At 53.5% G+C, this 16853-nt stretch overlaps 1 protein-coding gene and 1 non-coding gene across 3 annotated transcripts; one reads left to right on the forward strand and one right to left on the reverse strand.

The window, feature by feature from the left end:
- Window positions 1-3028: 3028 nt before the first annotated feature.
- On the forward strand, window positions 3029-9407 carry SLC35E4 (solute carrier family 35, member E4). Of its 2 annotated transcripts, none has more exons than XM_008573001.1 (2): window positions 3029-3885; window positions 8457-9407. In XM_008573001.1, the coding sequence occupies exons 1-2, from the start codon at window positions 3267-3269 to the stop codon at window positions 8888-8890; spliced, it is 1053 nt and encodes a 350-aa protein (XP_008571223.1). In that variant the 5' UTR covers window positions 3029-3266; the 3' UTR covers window positions 8891-9407. The 2 variants fall into 2 exon arrangements, with proteins under 2 accessions (XP_008571223.1, XP_008571224.1); XM_008573002.1 differs by having other exon boundaries at window positions 3029-3804.
- On the reverse strand, window positions 7674-7747 carry TRNAI-GAU. Its single transcript has one exon. It is a non-coding gene; the product is annotated as a tRNA-Ile (tRNA).
- Window positions 9408-16853: the final 7446 nt, after the last annotated feature.

Consider the following 16853-nt stretch of genomic DNA (forward strand, 5'->3'; position numbering starts at 1 on the left):
GGGTGAAAGGACCAGTAATGTTCTGTGCAGGGTCTCACTGTAAGAGTCTAATAAACAGAGGCCCTCCCTCTAGGACCAGGGAGCAGGTTCGTGTCTAGCCTACATTTAGATCTCTATGGCTCCAGATGAGCCACTTCCATTCTCTAAGCCTGTTTCCTAGTTCCCAGCTGTGGGATGGGACCTTAGTTTACACAGCATGTTTATGCCTGTGATCTCATCATAGATCATACATGGGGAAACTGAGTAGTGTGGTGATTCGTCTAGGGATGTGCAGCCACGAGAAAAGAGGCCTGTCCTACAGCCTGTGCAGCCTGGTTGCTAGAAATGGATACATCTCCCTTGTGGAGTCCCCTAGGGTTCCTCTCTGCATCACCTGCTTCCCATAGCAGCCTGGTCCCCCAAAGGGTAGAACTCAGATTTGAGGGATTTGGGGAGCCTGTGGGCAAGGGCAGGCTGCTCTGGGCTTTTGGGTGGACCGCAAGGAATGTGAAGGAGCCCCTTGCTGCCCTCCGTGAAGCTGGGCACCCCAGTCTCCCATTCTGCAACAAGGGAGTATCCTGGTGGGAGCCCTGCTGCCTGCGAGTTAAAAGCTGGGGCTGTAGAGCCACACAGACCTGGTTTGAATCTCCCACCACCACTCAAGCTGTCCCCCGAGTACCTTGCTTCCTTCCCCACTGTCTGTGAGTGGGTCATCCCAGCATCTGCCTCCAGGGTTAACAGTGAGGAGTGGGTGGATGAAGCCCTCCCTCCCTGGCGGCCGGTGGTGTTAGTTCTTCCTGTGCCCTGGCCCTTCTGGGCTCCCATCTGGGATGGCCACTGCTGGGTCACCTGCTTTGGGCTCTGCCCTCAGCCTCCCCTAGCCCCACTCTGGCATATACACTCTTCTCCATTCACAAAACCCTGCCCAGGCTTCATCTTGGTTAATCCTCATTCCTCACCAAGTAGGCCTCTTAGTGGTGGTCTTGGAGGAGGTGTAGACAGACTTGCACCACCCATCACTCCCTGCCAGCTCAGCTCTGAAAAGGTCAGGGTGTTTTTTATTGTTTTTTTAAATTATTATTGTTCCTTATTAAAGGAAACTTACCAGAAAACTGACAAAATCTCAGAAAAGAATATAACCCTTAAAGGGCCCAGATTCCTCCTCCTCAGGAAATGGAGGGAAGGGGCTGCTCCCTTGGCTGGCTGTTTCCTTCCTGTGTCCCCTCCCAGAGAAACCCTGACTAAATACCTTCTTATTTTGGTCCTCAGCCTGGAAATCCCCCCATCTGCACCTCCTGCTCTGTAATCTGGGCTGTTAAGCAGTGATTTGCAGTCTCCAGCAGGCAGGCGTCAGAGTCACCAGAGGCAAATGTGACAGTGTAGATTCCTGGTCCCACCCCCCACGGAAAGCATCTGATTCAGCAGGTCTCCTCTGAGGTTGTAAGTTTTTCACCAGAGTTCAGTGATTCTGGTGGGGGTTGGGGGGAACACTTGCAGCCATTCCATGGCCTGACCATGAAAGGGCGCCATGGGCCGGGCTAAGCAGTCCTCCTTTGAGGTCTTATTTCTCCAGACAGGTTGCTGGTCAGACAACAGGCCAGGGGGGAGTTGTGTCCTGCTGGGCAGGAGCTTCCCCTGGGAAAGAAGCCCAGTGACAAGAAAGAGGCTCCCAGCCTGCACTGGGCACCTGGCGGGGCCTTGGTTCTTCGCACCTGGACTCCAGAGCTCAGGGAGGGCAGGGCCCGGCCTGGAATCTGGGTCAACTGTCCTGCTCTAGCGTGTGCTATTTACCCGACCCTGAGCTCAGAGAGCATGTCTTTGGAAGAAGAAACTGAGATCCAGACAGGACGAGGGCTCAGTGGCAGCTGCTCTGCCTGCCTCCCAGCCCAGGACTCTGTCCTGCCAGGGATGGGGACAGGGGGTGGACTCCGGGAGGTCCAGCTATGAGTCAGCTCCAAGTGCCCAGAGAACAAGGCAGGGGCTGCTGGCTGGGAATGGATGGCAGCCAGAGGTACCTTGCTTCCGTAGCTTGGGTAGCCCTGGTGATTCAGCTTCCCTCCGCGGGCTCAGCGAGGGCGCTGCCCTGCGCTGGGAGGCAGGGAAGGATGCTGGGGCTAGGGAGGGGCGATGGAGGGAACTTAAGGGATCTTCTGGTCCAGCTCTGCTGGATGCCGAGGTCCCACGAGATAATTGTGGCCAGAGATAAGTTGGGCCTGCGACTGGGTCCTGGAATGGGGCTGCGTGTCCTTCCTCCATGCCCTGCTCTTTGAAGATAGCCTGGGCGGCTGGGTGGGATGCCCCTGCATCTCAAGCCCTGTATGTTATTTTACATGCGGGGCTAGCCTTGGCGCGGGGTGGGGAGGGGCCTGATCCCCACCAGTAGCGGGGACGGACATGCTGACTACTCCAGCTCTAACGCTGGCGGGCTCCAATGGGCAGATAGATGCGCAGGCCAAGGGCGAACGAGGCGCTGATGAAGGAATGGAGGGACGATGGGGGAGGGCCTGCGAGCGGGCGGCGTGGGGGCGGGGCATGGACGGGGGCGGGGCCGGGGCTCAGCTCAATTTTCCGGGTGGGGCGCAGGCGGTGGCGGCAGTGGAGGAGGCGGAGCCGAGAGCACGGGACCGCGCCTGGAAGGCGGGGCATGGCCCGGGTTGGAGCCGGGCGGGAGCAGCTCCTGGAGCCACAGCCGCAGCCGGAGCCGCCGGGAGCCGGAGCTGGAGCGCAGGTCCTGCTGGAGCCGAGCTGAGCGCGCTGCCTAGCCCCGGCCGGAGCTCGGGCCGGCTTGTCAGCCGTACCGCTTGGGAACAGTCGGAGGCAGCGAGCCGCGACCCCCTGGGCACCACCGGACGCGGAGCCCGGATGGCCCCTGCCAGGCCTGGTCACGGCCTGAGCATGCAGTAGGTCCCAGTGTCTGGATCCCCACCCTAACGGCCTGGGGACCGAAGAAGAAAAGGAACAGGGAGAGGATCCCATCGTAGGCGAGGAGGAGAGTGGAGACTTCACCCGGCACGGGGCAGAGTTGCCCAGAGCTTACTAGGCCAGGCTTGAGCACCATAGATCCTGGCATCCCAGGGTTCTACCCTGTCTGAACTGGGAACATGGTCAGCTTAGCTCCCAGACCAATGCTGGCACGGGCCTGGCACAAGTAGTGGTGCTCTCACCTGTCTGAGACGGGGCACAAGGTACAAGGAACTGGGATCTGGCCTGTCCCAAAGCAGGGCTCTCTGGTGGCCCAGAGCTGGTCACTGGGGAGCCCACATCCTGCCCCAGCCCCACTGGTGCAGATGTGCTGCTGCCCACTGGAGCACCATGACGGCAGGATGACCTCAGCTGAAGCACCAGCAGTGGCTGGTGGTGCTCGGGTGGCTGGGACCCCTGAGTGGCCTCCTGGCGGCCCCCAGACCCTCAGACAGCCTAGCCGGAGCCGAGTGGCCTTGGCAGCACTGGTATGGCTGTTGGCTGGGGCCAGCATGTCAAGCCTTAACAAGTGGATCTTCACAGTACATGGCTTCGGGAGGCCTCTGCTGCTCTCAGCGCTGCACATGCTGGCTGCAGCGCTGGCATGCCACCGGGGGGCACGGCGTCCCATGCCAGGCAGCACTCGCTGCCAAATACTGCTGCTCAGCCTCACCTTTGGCACCTCAATGGCCTGCGGCAACGTGGGCCTGACCACAGTGCCCCTGGACCTGGCACAGCTGGCCACCACCACCACGCCGCTGTTCACGTTGGCCCTGTCGGTGCTGCTGCTTGGCCGTCGTCACCACCCACTGCAGTTTGCTGCCATGGGCCCACTCTGCCTGGGGGCCGCCTGCAGCCTAGCCGGTGAGCTTCGGACACCCCCCGCTGGCTGTGGCTTCCTGCTGGTAGCCACCTGCCTCCGAGGCCTCAAGTCCGTGCAGCAGAGTGAGTGCCTGGGTCACTGGCTGAGGAGGTGGAGGTTGGGTGGTTGTGTGGCCTGGATGGCCTTGTGGGGGACATGGCTATTACGCCATTTTACAGACAAGGAAACTGAGGCTTATGGCTCTGGAGGAGGCAGAAACAGGCTCAGAGAGGGCCAACAGCTCAGTGAGTTCTAGGCCCCAAACTTAGGCTCTGGAGGCCCGACCAACATTTAATAATAGTTGCCAGTGATCTGTGTCCCATGCTTTGTCAAGCCCTTTATCTCACTGGATCCCCATACTGCCTGTGATCTAGGCAGGTGCTATATTGTCCCCACTTAATAGAGAGGTAGATGGGCTTGCCCTGGGCCATGTGGCCAGCAAGCAGCAGAGGCAAGATTTGAACCCAGGCAGTTGGACTCCATGCTGTCCAAGTGATGTGGTGTAAGGCTGTGGACCAGGGTGGGGGAAAAGAGGGCAAGGCCTTGAGCTGGGATTTGGAAGGCAAGGGGTTTGGCTAAGTCTAGGAAGGGCTGATGTTTACTGGGAGCTACAGTGTGACAGGCCCAGTGCCAGGTGTTGACTTTGAGTCATCATGGCAACCACCACCTTCATCCCCATTTTATAGATGATGGGACTGAGACCCAGAGAGGTTCATGATCTGCTCAAGGTCACACAGCTCCCAAGGACTCAAAGCCTGGTTCCTGTGACTCCAGACTGCCTCTGATGAAAGGGGGCAGTGGGGCTCTGCACAGAGGATAGGGCCCAGCCTCCAGACCAAGACCCTACTAGATCACTCTGCCTGAGGGCAAAGGCTGGCTTCCTGCCTGTCCCACTGAGGGGTGTCTGAGTCACTGTCCCCACCCTCTCTGCCTCAACCCAAGGGAGACATGGGGGAGGCCTGGGTTCTGGCCATACCTTTGCTTATACTTACTGAGTGCCCTTGGGCAGGTCCAGATCCTATCTGGGCCTCAGTCTTCCCATCTATTCAGTGGAAGAGGGTCAGTTGATGGAATGCAAGGGGCCTCTTGCTCTCCTTCCCTTCCAATCCTGAGATTCTGTGACTCAGGTCAGGGAGAGGGAAGTAGGCTGTCTGAGGGCTCTGGGCTAGGGTTGGGAGCAGCCTCCAGCTGCGGAAGGTTGAAGTAGAGCTCAGTCCTGCCCTGGCATCTTCAGAGCTGGGACCCAGAGGCTCTGTCCCCATCCTCTCAGGTACTGGGCCAAAGCCCAGTTCTATTTTTGCTCTTAGGTTACATGAGAGCTGGGGACTGGGCTTGGGCATGAGCTCTCGGCATGAGTTGGCTCTGGGAAACCTGACCCTGTGGGGCCCTGCTGGGCAAGGCCACAGGCTTTGAAGGTCCCAGCCTCAAGTCCCACACTGCACCTGCTGAGGCCCAGTGCTCCTCACACAGGGCCCCAGCCAGCCCTGGCCTGCAGGAGGGTCTACGGCTGGCCACGCCTCAGGCACTAGGGCACCGATTGCCATGTGCCTGGCACCAGGCTGCTTCTTGGCTTTGACCAGTTTCCTCCTTTCCTCCCAGGTCTCAACTGCCTGACCCCCTGGGCAGATTGGGTGCTTGCTCTGAGCTCCCAAGTGCCCTCTGCTTCCCCCATCATGGCTCTGAATGCCCTGTATTACAGCCACTTGGTTACCTGTCTTCTTCCCACCAGACAGACTTAGGATCATCTCTGTATCCCCAGCACCTGGCTAAGGGCCTGGCCCAGGGCAGATATTCCTTAAGTGAAGGATTTATTGATGGATCTGATAGCTGAATTGGTAGGCTGGTTAGGCTACATGGCTCAGAGTGCTAAGAAGGGAACTTAGGAGGCTGGAGGCCCCGCCAACAGAGATGGAAGCCCTGCAGGGATGGGGAGGAACAGACTGGAGCCAGGAGCTGAGATGGGTTTTGAATAAGAGGAGGTTTCTGCTGCCAAAGGCTCCAAGACAGGCACGAGGGCCAGATTCGAACTAGAGTGTAAATGGCTGACACCAGCTTCTTTCCTGAGAGCAGACTCCGTGGGAGCAGAGGACAAAAGTCCAGGAAGAGGAGAACCCAGGCAGCTATGGACAGGGCCAGAAGCTTTTCTTCTACCTGGCCCAGTTGAAGGCCCAAGGGGCTACATGGGGAGAGGAGGGTGATGCCACCCTCCTATCCACAGAAGGGCTGGGAAATGGGGTGGGTGTCAGCTTGCTGAGCTTGTTCTCAGCTATACCCACCTGTGTCACAGAGCAAGGTGACTCAATCCCTGTCCTATGAATTCTCAGGCTGATTGGGGAGATGCACTTAGAAGTAGAGATCACAGTGGCAAGAGAGAAGTTCTATAGCAAAGGGGGGCACAGGTGTGGTGGGGCAGTTGCTTCCTGGGGAGACCCAAGAAAGCTGCCTAGGAAAGGAGCCGTGCAGTAATGATAATAATAATAATGTAATCCTGGTAGTGAGCACTTACTGATGTTCACATTGTGCCCGGCTCATCATACCGACATAGCTGGAAAGGGTGTTCTGGGAATGGGAAACAGGCTGTGCCAGGGTGTGGGTGTCAGCCAGCAGAAGCAGAGTGCAGGGGATCGTGCCAGCAACTGTGGTGAGTAGTTACCACTGGGCCTCAGGCCCTGTGTCCAGCACCTCACATGTTGTCACCCTCCGCATACTACACATGAGGAGACTGAGCCATAGCGAGAGGGTGACTTGCCTAATATCACATAGCCAGTGAAGGAGCCAAGAGGGGATGAGCCAGCAGCAAGCAGACGGGGTTTAGAGGAGGGGCAGCTGTTGTCTGCATGGGGCAGAAGCTTGGGTGCGTTTCCTATGCCGAGACAAAAATGCCTTTTGGAGAAGGAGAGGCTGAAATGGAGGGTTTGGGGGGCTGAGGAGGCAGGACAACAGGCTGACATTTTGGGGGCCCCAGGTGGGGCTGAGTCACCTCTAATGGAATCACTGCCCTTTGCCTGGGCTGCAGGGAGGGGAGGCAGAGGCCTGGGCGGGATGCAGAACAGGCACAAGGGATTGGGTGGGGAGGTAAGAGCCTTCCTGCCCCGATGCCTCACAGGGGTGAAATTCGCCAAAGGTGAAGTTCACCTGAAAACCCAAACACCTTCCTGTGATGGGACTTTTAACATGCAGGCCACAGGCAGCTCATAACAGTGCTAAATTTGGAGCCAGTGACTGGGAGGCATCCTGATTATCTGTTCATTTCTAGAAATGCTTGAGCTGGAGAGACTGTTGCCTAGAGAACAAAGCCAAAACATCAGAATGAAATCAAGAGAAATAAAATTTCCTATTCTAAGCATAGCCTATGAGTAAGCATCTCTGTGGCTGCTTGGAAAGTGTGTGTCAGGAAATGCATAGAGGCTCGAAGAGCCGGCGCAGGGACTTGTATAGATCATTCATCTCTCTCCACTACAACTTGGAGAAGGCCCCAAACCATCGCTGCCTTCATGCAAATACTGTCATTTCACCAGGGACATATCTAACTTTGACGGTGGCACCCTTGCCTTTGTGAATTGGCCGGGTGGTAGTACATGTACACACATGCATATACAGGCACATGTTCACACCGTGCAAGGGTCTCTTCTCTCCTTGCAAAGCTGAATGGTCTCCTCTTAGTGCTGGATTCATCTCACAAGCCCCAGTGTTGGTAGCAAAATATGCTGATTATGCTTATAAACATGAGTGATAGCCAAGAGCCCACAATGACTTTCTTGTTGTTCCCTTGTCATCCCAATGGTCATAAGTGAATGAAGCAATGAATGGACCCACCATTTTGACTTAAACAATTTATTATTTTAAAACTTTTTATTTTTTTGCTGGTAGCTGGCTGGTACGGGGATTGAACCCTGGACCTTGGTGTTATCAGCACCACACTCTAACCAACTGAGCTAACTGGCCAGGTCCATCTTTTTTTAATGTAAAGGCTATATGGGTAGTAAGTGTCAGAACTGGGACCCTCTGCTGGCCCATCCCTGCAGTGGTGGTTGGAGCTGCAGTGTTGGGTCTTCGTGAGTATGAAAAGGGCTGAGGCCAAGAAAGGTGGGTCAGGGCCAGTTGGTGCAGGGCCTTCAAAGCTGGGTTAAGAACTGCAGGACTTTTTCCTCCAGGGCCTGGGGAGCCCCTGAAGACGTTTTTTAAATCCACTTTTCGTTTATTGATTGTTTGGATATGCCAAGCAGATTATTGCTTCAGCTTGTGGGAAGTGGTTTGAAGTGGGCGGTAACAGGCTTATATATATTTATGTTTTTACATTCACTGAGGACTTTACCTTATAAGGGCTTTATATATGTTATCTTTTAAAAATCTCTACAACAATCCCAAGTGTTAGGCTTTGTTATTACCTAACTTTCCAGATAGGAAACTGAGGCTTACAGAGGCTAAGTGCTTCTTGCAAGCCCAGGTCACAGCTGGTCAGGAGTGGACACAGGTCACAAATCCAGATGGTCTGACTCTGATGCTTGACCACCCCATTTCAAAGCAAGAGTTACTAACTCTCCCTGAGGAGCTAGGCAGGCTCCTTGGAGGATCAGCCATGCAGGTCACACTGGGTTGGCCAAGTGGAGGCTGTCTCCCCACTGGGTGCTGATGGCCACTGTCCTGGTTACAGGTGCCCTGCTGCAGGAGGAGCAGCTGGATGCGGTGACCCTGCTGTATGCCACCTCGTTGCCCAGCTTCTGCCTGCTGGCAGGCGCGGCCCTGGTGCTGGAGGCTGGCATGGCCCCACTGCCCACACTGGCTGACTCCCACCTCTGGGCCTGCGTCCTACTCAGCTGCCTCCTGTCTGTGCTCTACAACCTGGCCAGCTTCTCTCTGCTGGCCCTCACCTCTGCCCTCACCGTCCACGTCCTGGGCAACCTCACTGTTGTGGGCAACCTCATTCTATCCTGGCTCCTGTTTGGCAGCCGCCTCAGCGCCCTCAGCTACGTAGGCATTGCACTGACCCTTTCAGGAATGTTCCTTTATCACAACTGCGAGTTTGTGGCCTCCTGGGCTGCCCACCAGGGGCGGTGGCGGAGGGGCCAGCCTGGCAAGGGTCTTTGAGACCTGTGGGAGCTCCTGGGACAGCTCCAGCCTGACACTAACCTCAGCCAATGGCCGTGGGAAAAGTGGAGAGCAGGCCATGGGAGGGAGAGTCACCTTCTGGAAGGCTGCCTTGGAGGCTGGAACGGGGACTCCCAGAGAGACCTGCCTCTTGTCTCTGTCTGCTGCACCCCTGTCACAAACCCCACTCACCACTGGATGGTGGGTCCAAGACTGGCACAGTCACTGTGCTTGTCAGAGTAATTATTATGATTAGTATCAACAACTATGCCGAAAATTGTTGGGCAAACTTTGAAAACCTCAAACGTGTTAAGATGATGATGATGATGATTCTTAGAGGTTACACAATCCTTCCTCCAGTGGGGGAGGCAGCTAGGGGCTCAGGGAAGGGCCTCTGCTGCTGGGTTCCCCCAGGGAGCCGTGGTAGTCTGTGCCAACTCCAGGCAGCTGCTGCGGCCTCACCCTGGGAACCCCGATTTTGGGTCTTCCGTCCTCAAATAAACTATTTTTGCTTGTACACCTGTGTCATTTCTTGGCTATATGCCCAAGGGAATATAGGGAGGGCAGTGGGCCACCCATGCAGAAACTAGAACATCCTTCTTTACCCATCACGGCCTGTCCAGGGCCCCAGCTTAGCCCTGTTATCTCAAGTCCCTCCACGGCCAGGCCACCACTGCCCTTCTTCTGGATGGTGGCAGAGGCCTCTTCCCTGCTCTGCCTGGGAAGAGACGACTCCCTCTTCCTCACAGTCCCCTTTTTCTGCAGGGATCTTTCTAAAATACACTCTGTGGCTCCACACTGCTCTGCGGAACAAAGTCAGAACTTTCTACCCCAGACCACAAGGCCCTCAGGATCTGGCCCCTGTGGCCTCGCTTCTCTTCCCCTTGGGCTTGGCCTTCAGCCTCACCAACTTCAAGTACCTACAATACCAGGCCTGCTCATGAGAGTCTTTTCACATGCTTTTCCTTCTGTCTGGGTCCTTCTTCCTGCACATCCTCCTGCCTTCTGATGGCTAAACCCTGGCCTGTGGGAGAAAACCCAAACCTGCAATTCTTTCAAAGAGAAACCCAAAAAGGAGTCCTGATGAGGAAGGTTCTTGATGACAGGCTGTGCTCAGGCTGTGCTCAGGCTGTGGGTACAGAGGGCAGGGGATCGAGTGGACTCAGGGAGGAGGAGCAGGGGGAATTGTAGAGCTGGCCCAGGGCCTTCAGGGGAGCGACAGGAGTCCACCCCTAGAGCCAGCCCAGAGCCTCCCTGACTGGCTGGCTGCCCTCAGCTCTGTCATGCCACTTCTCAGCCTTTCCTCGGCTCTCTGTACTTCACTTGCCCTCCCAGCTACCTCCCCTGGAGACCCAGGATGGAGTGGGGAGACCTGGGATCTAATCCTGGTCTGCCCACCTCACTGTGTACCTTGGGTAGGGAGCCTTCCCTCTCTGAGCCTCAGTCTCCATATCTGCAAAATGGGGCTGATGATCCCCATGGAGAGGATTCCCATGAGAAGCCTGGTGGGCAGGACTGGGAGTGAGGAAGGAGGCGATGACGCCAGCTGGCTCTGTCCCTATCTTGGGCTAGTCATCCACCCTTTCTGAGGTTACAGACCCACCTGGAAAGTGTCTCCTCTGTGTAAGAGCAGGAGCTAGACCAGGCTGGGGCTGGGGTCTAAGGGGACCGGGATTCAGGGAGGAATCAGTCATTCCTTCATGTAACCAGAATTCGTAAAGGACCACAGTGCCAGCCAGTGCTAGGGAGGGCTGCAGGAAGGATCTGCCCAAAGCTGGCGGCAGGCAGCCAGCGCCTAGCAGGACAAGCCCAGGGTTTCTTGGCCCCAGCCTCCACCCAGGCTGGCCTTGCAGAAGTGGGCCTGGGATGAGTCACCCACTGCCCACCCTCCCTGTGACTCAGAGATGCCACTGGCTCAGCCCTGTCCTTGTGTAGCTTGGGCACCTCTGGACTCTACTCTCAGGCTTGGCTGGGCAGGACAGAGGAATAGATGGCTTTGTTCAGGCAGAGCCTTCTTGGTGACTCAGATCCCTCCCCATTCAAGGAGGCCCACTGCTATAGCAGGAACCTCTCTGCGTCACCCTCACCCAGGCTCCTGGGCTTCATGGGATGCTTGGCTAATGAGTGAGCCTCCTGTGAGACCAAAGCCTACCCCTGGTGGTTTGGGGACAGGGGGTTATTGGAGCTGTACTTGACCTGGTTTATTTTGAGCTGGTTTGTCACCAGATTCAGGACCTTTGGACATTGAGGCAATTCCTCCAAGGCCACAGCCAAAGCCTTCTCTATCTCTTCTCCCAGCAGTGGCCATGGAGAGCACTAGACTGGGAGTCAGAAAGCCTGGGTTGGAGTCCTGGCCTCTCCCACTCACAGTGTGATCCCAGGCTGGTCTCTCTTGTGTTCACAGTATCAGTATTGTTGGGGGTAAGGATCATAGTGATAACTAGTGGTGAGGGCTCAGCAGGTCCCAGATCGGGGAGAGTCCCATTGAAATGTCATTGTCCCTCTAGGCTCTGCCTCTCATTAGCTCTGCTGCCTCGGGCAAGTCACTTCACCTCTCTGAGCCTGCTATGAAGCCTTCTCCTCAGGATAACAGATGTTGCCTTCTTGTGAAAGCTCTTCCCTCACCCCACCCCCACCCTATGCTGTGCCAACCTGTATCTGCAACAGCTAAAGGTCACCCCAGCTCCCTGCACCTCTCCAGGTAGGTCCCTGATCACATCCCACCCCTGGAACTGGATTATTGTCTCTCTTCTAAACTGGACTGTTCTCAGGAGGGCTCGCTGCTATCTCATCAGCCCTGACCAGCACAGTGTCTGGCATGGAGTAGGCAGAAGAGAGTTCAAGTCAAGAACAGGGGCTGTGGAGTCAGACACGGGCTCGAATCCTGGCTCAGGCACGTCCAAGCCGTTTGACCTTGGACAGGGACTTTCCCCTCCTGTGTCTCTGTGTATTAAGTGGGGGCAGCAGTAGAACCTAATGCCATACAGCTCTGGGAAGCTGTAATGGGCTAATGCATGGGAAGTGCTTAGCAACAGTGCCCGAAATGTAGCAGGTCCTCAACCAGTGCCAGCAAGCTGACTCTCATCACAGGTGCTTCCTGGTTCCTGCCCAAGGCTTCTTTCTTCATCCATCCTCAGCCTTCCTCCACACACTGAGAGCACCCGGGGCATGCTCCTGCCTCCTGCCCTCTTGTCCTGCCTCAGAGGAAGCCAGGGAAGCTGGTCTGTGCTGGGCATCCTGCCATTGTGTACTTCAGAACAAAGGCTTGTCTCAGCCCCAGCTACGAGAGTGCCCCTCCCGTGGCCCTGGGATTGTCATTCGAGGGGGCTGGGGAAAATAAGGACTCTTCTTGCTCCCTACTCTGCCCCCAAATCAACTCAGGGATGCCATAAACTCCACCATTGCACTACTCCTGCTCACTTGCAAACACCTCCTGGAAATAACACAAAATACTTAATGGAGAGCCATGGAAAGAGCCATAATCTTCAATAAACATTTCTTGATAAATGGACCTTCAGTTTGGTCCGGATCCTATGTGGAGGAAAAATTGAAGGGGCTTGAGACAGGAGGCAAGACCAGGGAAGACCTGTTGCTTTGGTCTAGGTGAGTAGATAACAGTGGGGACAGTGCTGGGGGTAGAGTGGGCATCAGTTGCATTGATTTGGGGTAAATTATCATGGATTCAGAGGATCAGGAATTTGGGAGTGGCTTAGTGGGCTGTTTTGGCTCAGAGTCTCTCATGAAGCTGCAGTCATGTGAAAGCTGGACTGGGGCTGGAGGATCTATCTTCAAGATGGGTCATTGACACAGTTATTGGGAGGCCTCAGTGCCTTGCCATGTGGGCCTCTCCATGAGGTTCCTTGAGTGTCCTCATGACATGGTAGTTGGCTTCCAGCAGGGTGAGTGATTCAAGAGAGCAAGGAGCCACAAATGTCCTTTTGGATCTAATCTCAAAGGTCACACTCTGTTATTTCTCTATCTTATTTGTTACACATGTCAAGCCTATTCAGTGTGGGCCTTCCCACAATGACTATACAGGGCATGAATACCAGGATGGGATCACTGAGGCCACCTGGAGACAGTGAATGTTTGATGAGCGAGTGCCTGAGGACTTAAGGATACAGCCTGGGGCCACAAGGAATTAGTCTGGGAGCTTCCTGCTCTGGTTGGGATCCTGTCGGCTACACCTCTGCATCCTCCCCATCCAAGTGCTGTACTGCACAATCCTGGCCCATAGCAAGCACTTGGCAAATGTTTGCTCAGTAAGAGCTGGAAGCTGCCTTCTCTGCTTCCCAGTGCAGACAGGACAAGGTCTGGGCTCCTTGGCCTGGTATTTGAAGCCCTGGATGCTCTGATCATCTCCAGGTCCACCTTGCTGCCCTGACCCCTCACCAGCCTGGTGCTGCCCAGCTCAGTCAGCAGAACATTCTTTTTCCTAGGGAAAGTCATTACAAATTTTTGCTAAGGGGAAGTCCAGAAGGATTTGTGGTAACAGGCCTTTATGTGTGTTTAAAGTTTTCTGCTTTTGTATATCTTTTTGTGCCCCCTGAGAGGTGGGCAGGATGGGGTGTTAGTCTGGGCCCTCTGAGAAGCAGAAACTAAGATGGGATTCAAAGTGCAGGATTTTATACGGAATACATCTGTGAGAGAAAATGGGAGGGGAGCTGGGGAAGGCTGGGAGAGCTGTCAGACCGTGATGCAAGCTTGACTTTCAGTGGAGGAGAGAGGAAGGCAAGGTTGGGTGGAAGCCTTTTTTTTTTTTTTTCTTTTTGGTTGGGGGCAGCTGGTCTGTACTGGGATCTGAATCTGACCATACCATGCTCTAACCAAGTGAGCTAACCAGCCAGCCCCTGGAAACCATTCTTAACCATGCTGCAGGCTAAGGAAGGCTTGGCAAGGCCATCAGGAATTCTTGACCCAGAGAAGCCAATCATGTCTCCTGGGACTGGGCCTGACTTAGTATCCCTGCTATTCTCAGGAACAGTCTAGGAGACTAAAGGATGTCAGAGTAGGCAGAATTCCAGAAAAATCCAGGATCTGTCTGAAGTCAATGCCAAGTGGTGGAATAGTCAGGGTAAGAACCACACCTCTCAATTTTCATCCCAGGCTCTTTCCTGGGTGATATAGGTCCTAAATCCCGAGGTAGAGGATGATAAATTCTTAGGGCGTTTGCATTGAACATCCCAGGATAGGTAAGCCGGGCTGTGTGCTTCAAGGTCAACAGCAACCTGCCCCTGGGATTTGTAATGAGATCACCATCTCAACAGAGGTTGTTCGGGGAAATCTCTAAGGCTACCAGCATGTCCCTATTTACCTGACATGGTATTATGAACTTCACTGAAATTTCTCAAATCAAATTTAGTTGACTTTACTTAATTGTAAAAAAAGAGCCTTTTGGAGTGGGAAAGTTAAAGTTTCATGAAATCACACAGAGGACTGGAATCCCTGCTCCAAATCAGGCTGCCGGGCTATGGGATCATTTCTTTCTCCCTTACTCCAGGGTCGCATTAAACTCCAACATGACATTGTTCTTCCTAGGTTGTCTCCGTCACAGGCCACTCTACTCTGAGTCCGAAAGAGCAGAGTGAACTGTTGGGGAAAAGGACTTGGATCCTCTGAAGAACCCTCAACCTCTCCCACTTAGGTTGTGAAATCCTGGTCCCACCATATCAAATTCTGAATATTAAAAAAGGGATTAAAAAAAGGACTCAAAATTATATTTTCTCAGCTGTGAAAAAAATATGCCTATAAGGAAGGAAATATACCACAATACTAAAATGTTAACTTGGTTACTGCCTGAAAATAGGAATATTGTGGATGGCCATATTTATTTTCCTTTTTCCACAAATGAGCATGTATTTTTTAAAAAAATAGGGCCGGCCCGGTGGCGCACTGCTATAGTGCGCCGCTTGGGAAGCACGGCGGCGCTCCCGCCCGAGGGTTCGGATCCCACATACAGACCGGTTCCCGCTCACTGGCTGAGCGAGGCGTGGGAGCAACACCGAGGGTTGCGATCCCGTTGCTGGTCCCGGTCCGGTACGGGGGCGACACTGAGGGTTGCGATCCGTTGCCGGACACGGAAAAAGACAAAAAAATAAATAAATAAATAAAATAAATTTCTTAGGGTTCCAGTTGTAAGTAAGACAGAGTCAGCATAGTCTGTCTCTCCCCCTGGCTGCAACTAAAAGCCTTGGCCAGAACGCATGAGTCAGCTATCCGAGGACTTGAAAAAGAGATGATAGCAGGTGGACTGGGGATGGGAACCAGAACTTGAAGTACAGTGTGGCAGAGAGTTTTCTGTTTTGTTGTTTGCACCCGTATATCCTGGCCTGGTCTCAAAGCCAGTATAAATCCTGGAACTGCTCACTGGACACAGAAAGAAATTACTCCAAGAGACACCTTGTCTTTCTGGTCTGAGGAATAGAAAGGGGGAGCCCTTAGAAGATAGAGAGTGAGGAAAATCCCATTTTTTCTTTTCTGTCTGGCCCTGTCTCCAGGCAAGCCCCATACTGAAGCTGAAACTGAGCAGCAGGAGCAGTAGTGGAGGCCAAGAAAGCACCTAAAACTCTGACAGAGGGGAATCCTTTTCCTCCCTTCATCCTGTTACTTGGCCTCAGAGCAGACCCAATCACAGAAGGTATGTGGCTGAGCAGGGAGACTTAAAGGCCCTGATTTCTGGTTAGAAGACCAGGAAAAGGGGGGTCTTGAAAACAGGAGAGTATGGGGAGACTGTGGAGAGGAGGGAGCTCGAGAAATGGATTCCATACAGTTACATATGAACTCCTAGGTTCATCATGCATGGATCTGACCCTAAACAGTATTCCAATGATTCTGAGAGCGGAACTAGTAGGTAGAACATCCAGGTTTCTGACTGGCCCCTGGATGGCACATGCTTATGACAAATCTGACTTACATGGCAAAGGCTTTGAAAACTGAACTGGTATTGGAACTACAGCCACAGGAGGCAGATCAGAACTCAACCCAAATGAACCTACTACCTCCGAAAGGAAAACCCCAACATTTTCAGTAGGATTTAAATAAGAACTAGAGTCTTGTAACATAATATCTAAAATGTCTAAGATACAATCCAAAATTATTCTACATACAAAGAATCAGGAAAGTCTGAACACTGAGATGACCCAGATATTGGAATTATCCGAAAAGGATTTTAGAAATGAAAGATAGAAAGTATCAGCAGAGAAACCGAAGACATAGAAAACAACCAAACAGAAATTTTAGAACTAAGAAAATACAATAATCAAAATTTGAAAATGCATTGGCATTCATAGCAGAATGGAGATGACCAAGGAGTCAGTGAACCTGAAGATAGCCTAGCCTACCTTACGTGCTCAGAACACTTACATTAGTCTACAGTTGGGCAAAATCATCTTGCAACACAGTATACTGTAGAGTATCATTGTCTACCCTTGTGATTGCCCGGCTGACTGAGAACTGTGGCTTGTTGCCACTATAAAGAATCATGACAGGGTATTGGACTGTATATTGCTAGCCCACAGAAAGATCAAAATTCGAAAGTCAAAGCATGGTTTCTACTGAATGCATATCTCTTTTGCACCATTGTAAAGTTGAAAAATTGTAAATCAAACAATCATGAGTTTAGGATCCTGTGTACATTATCCAATGTGAACATCAGAGAGAAAAAACTTTTTTTTTTTTTTTTTAAAGATGACTGGTAAGGAGGGCCGGCCCGGTGGTGAACTGCTACAGTGCGCCACTTGGGAGCGCTGCGGCGCTCCCGCTGAGGGTTCGGATCCCACATACAGACCGGCCACTCACTGGCTGAGCGAGGTGCGGGCGCAACACCGAGGGTTGCGATCCGTTGCCAGTCACGAAAAATGACAAAAAGGAAAAAAAAAAAAAGATGACTGGTAAGGGGATCTAAACCCTTGACTTGGTGTTGTCAGCACCATGCTCACCTGATGAGCTAACCGGCCATCCCTAT

This window comes from Galeopterus variegatus, unplaced genomic scaffold, assembly GCF_000696425.1.
Source record: "Galeopterus variegatus unplaced genomic scaffold, G_variegatus-3.0.2 Scaffold863, whole genome shotgun sequence".
Lineage (NCBI taxonomy): Eukaryota > Metazoa > Chordata > Mammalia > Dermoptera > Cynocephalidae > Galeopterus > Galeopterus variegatus.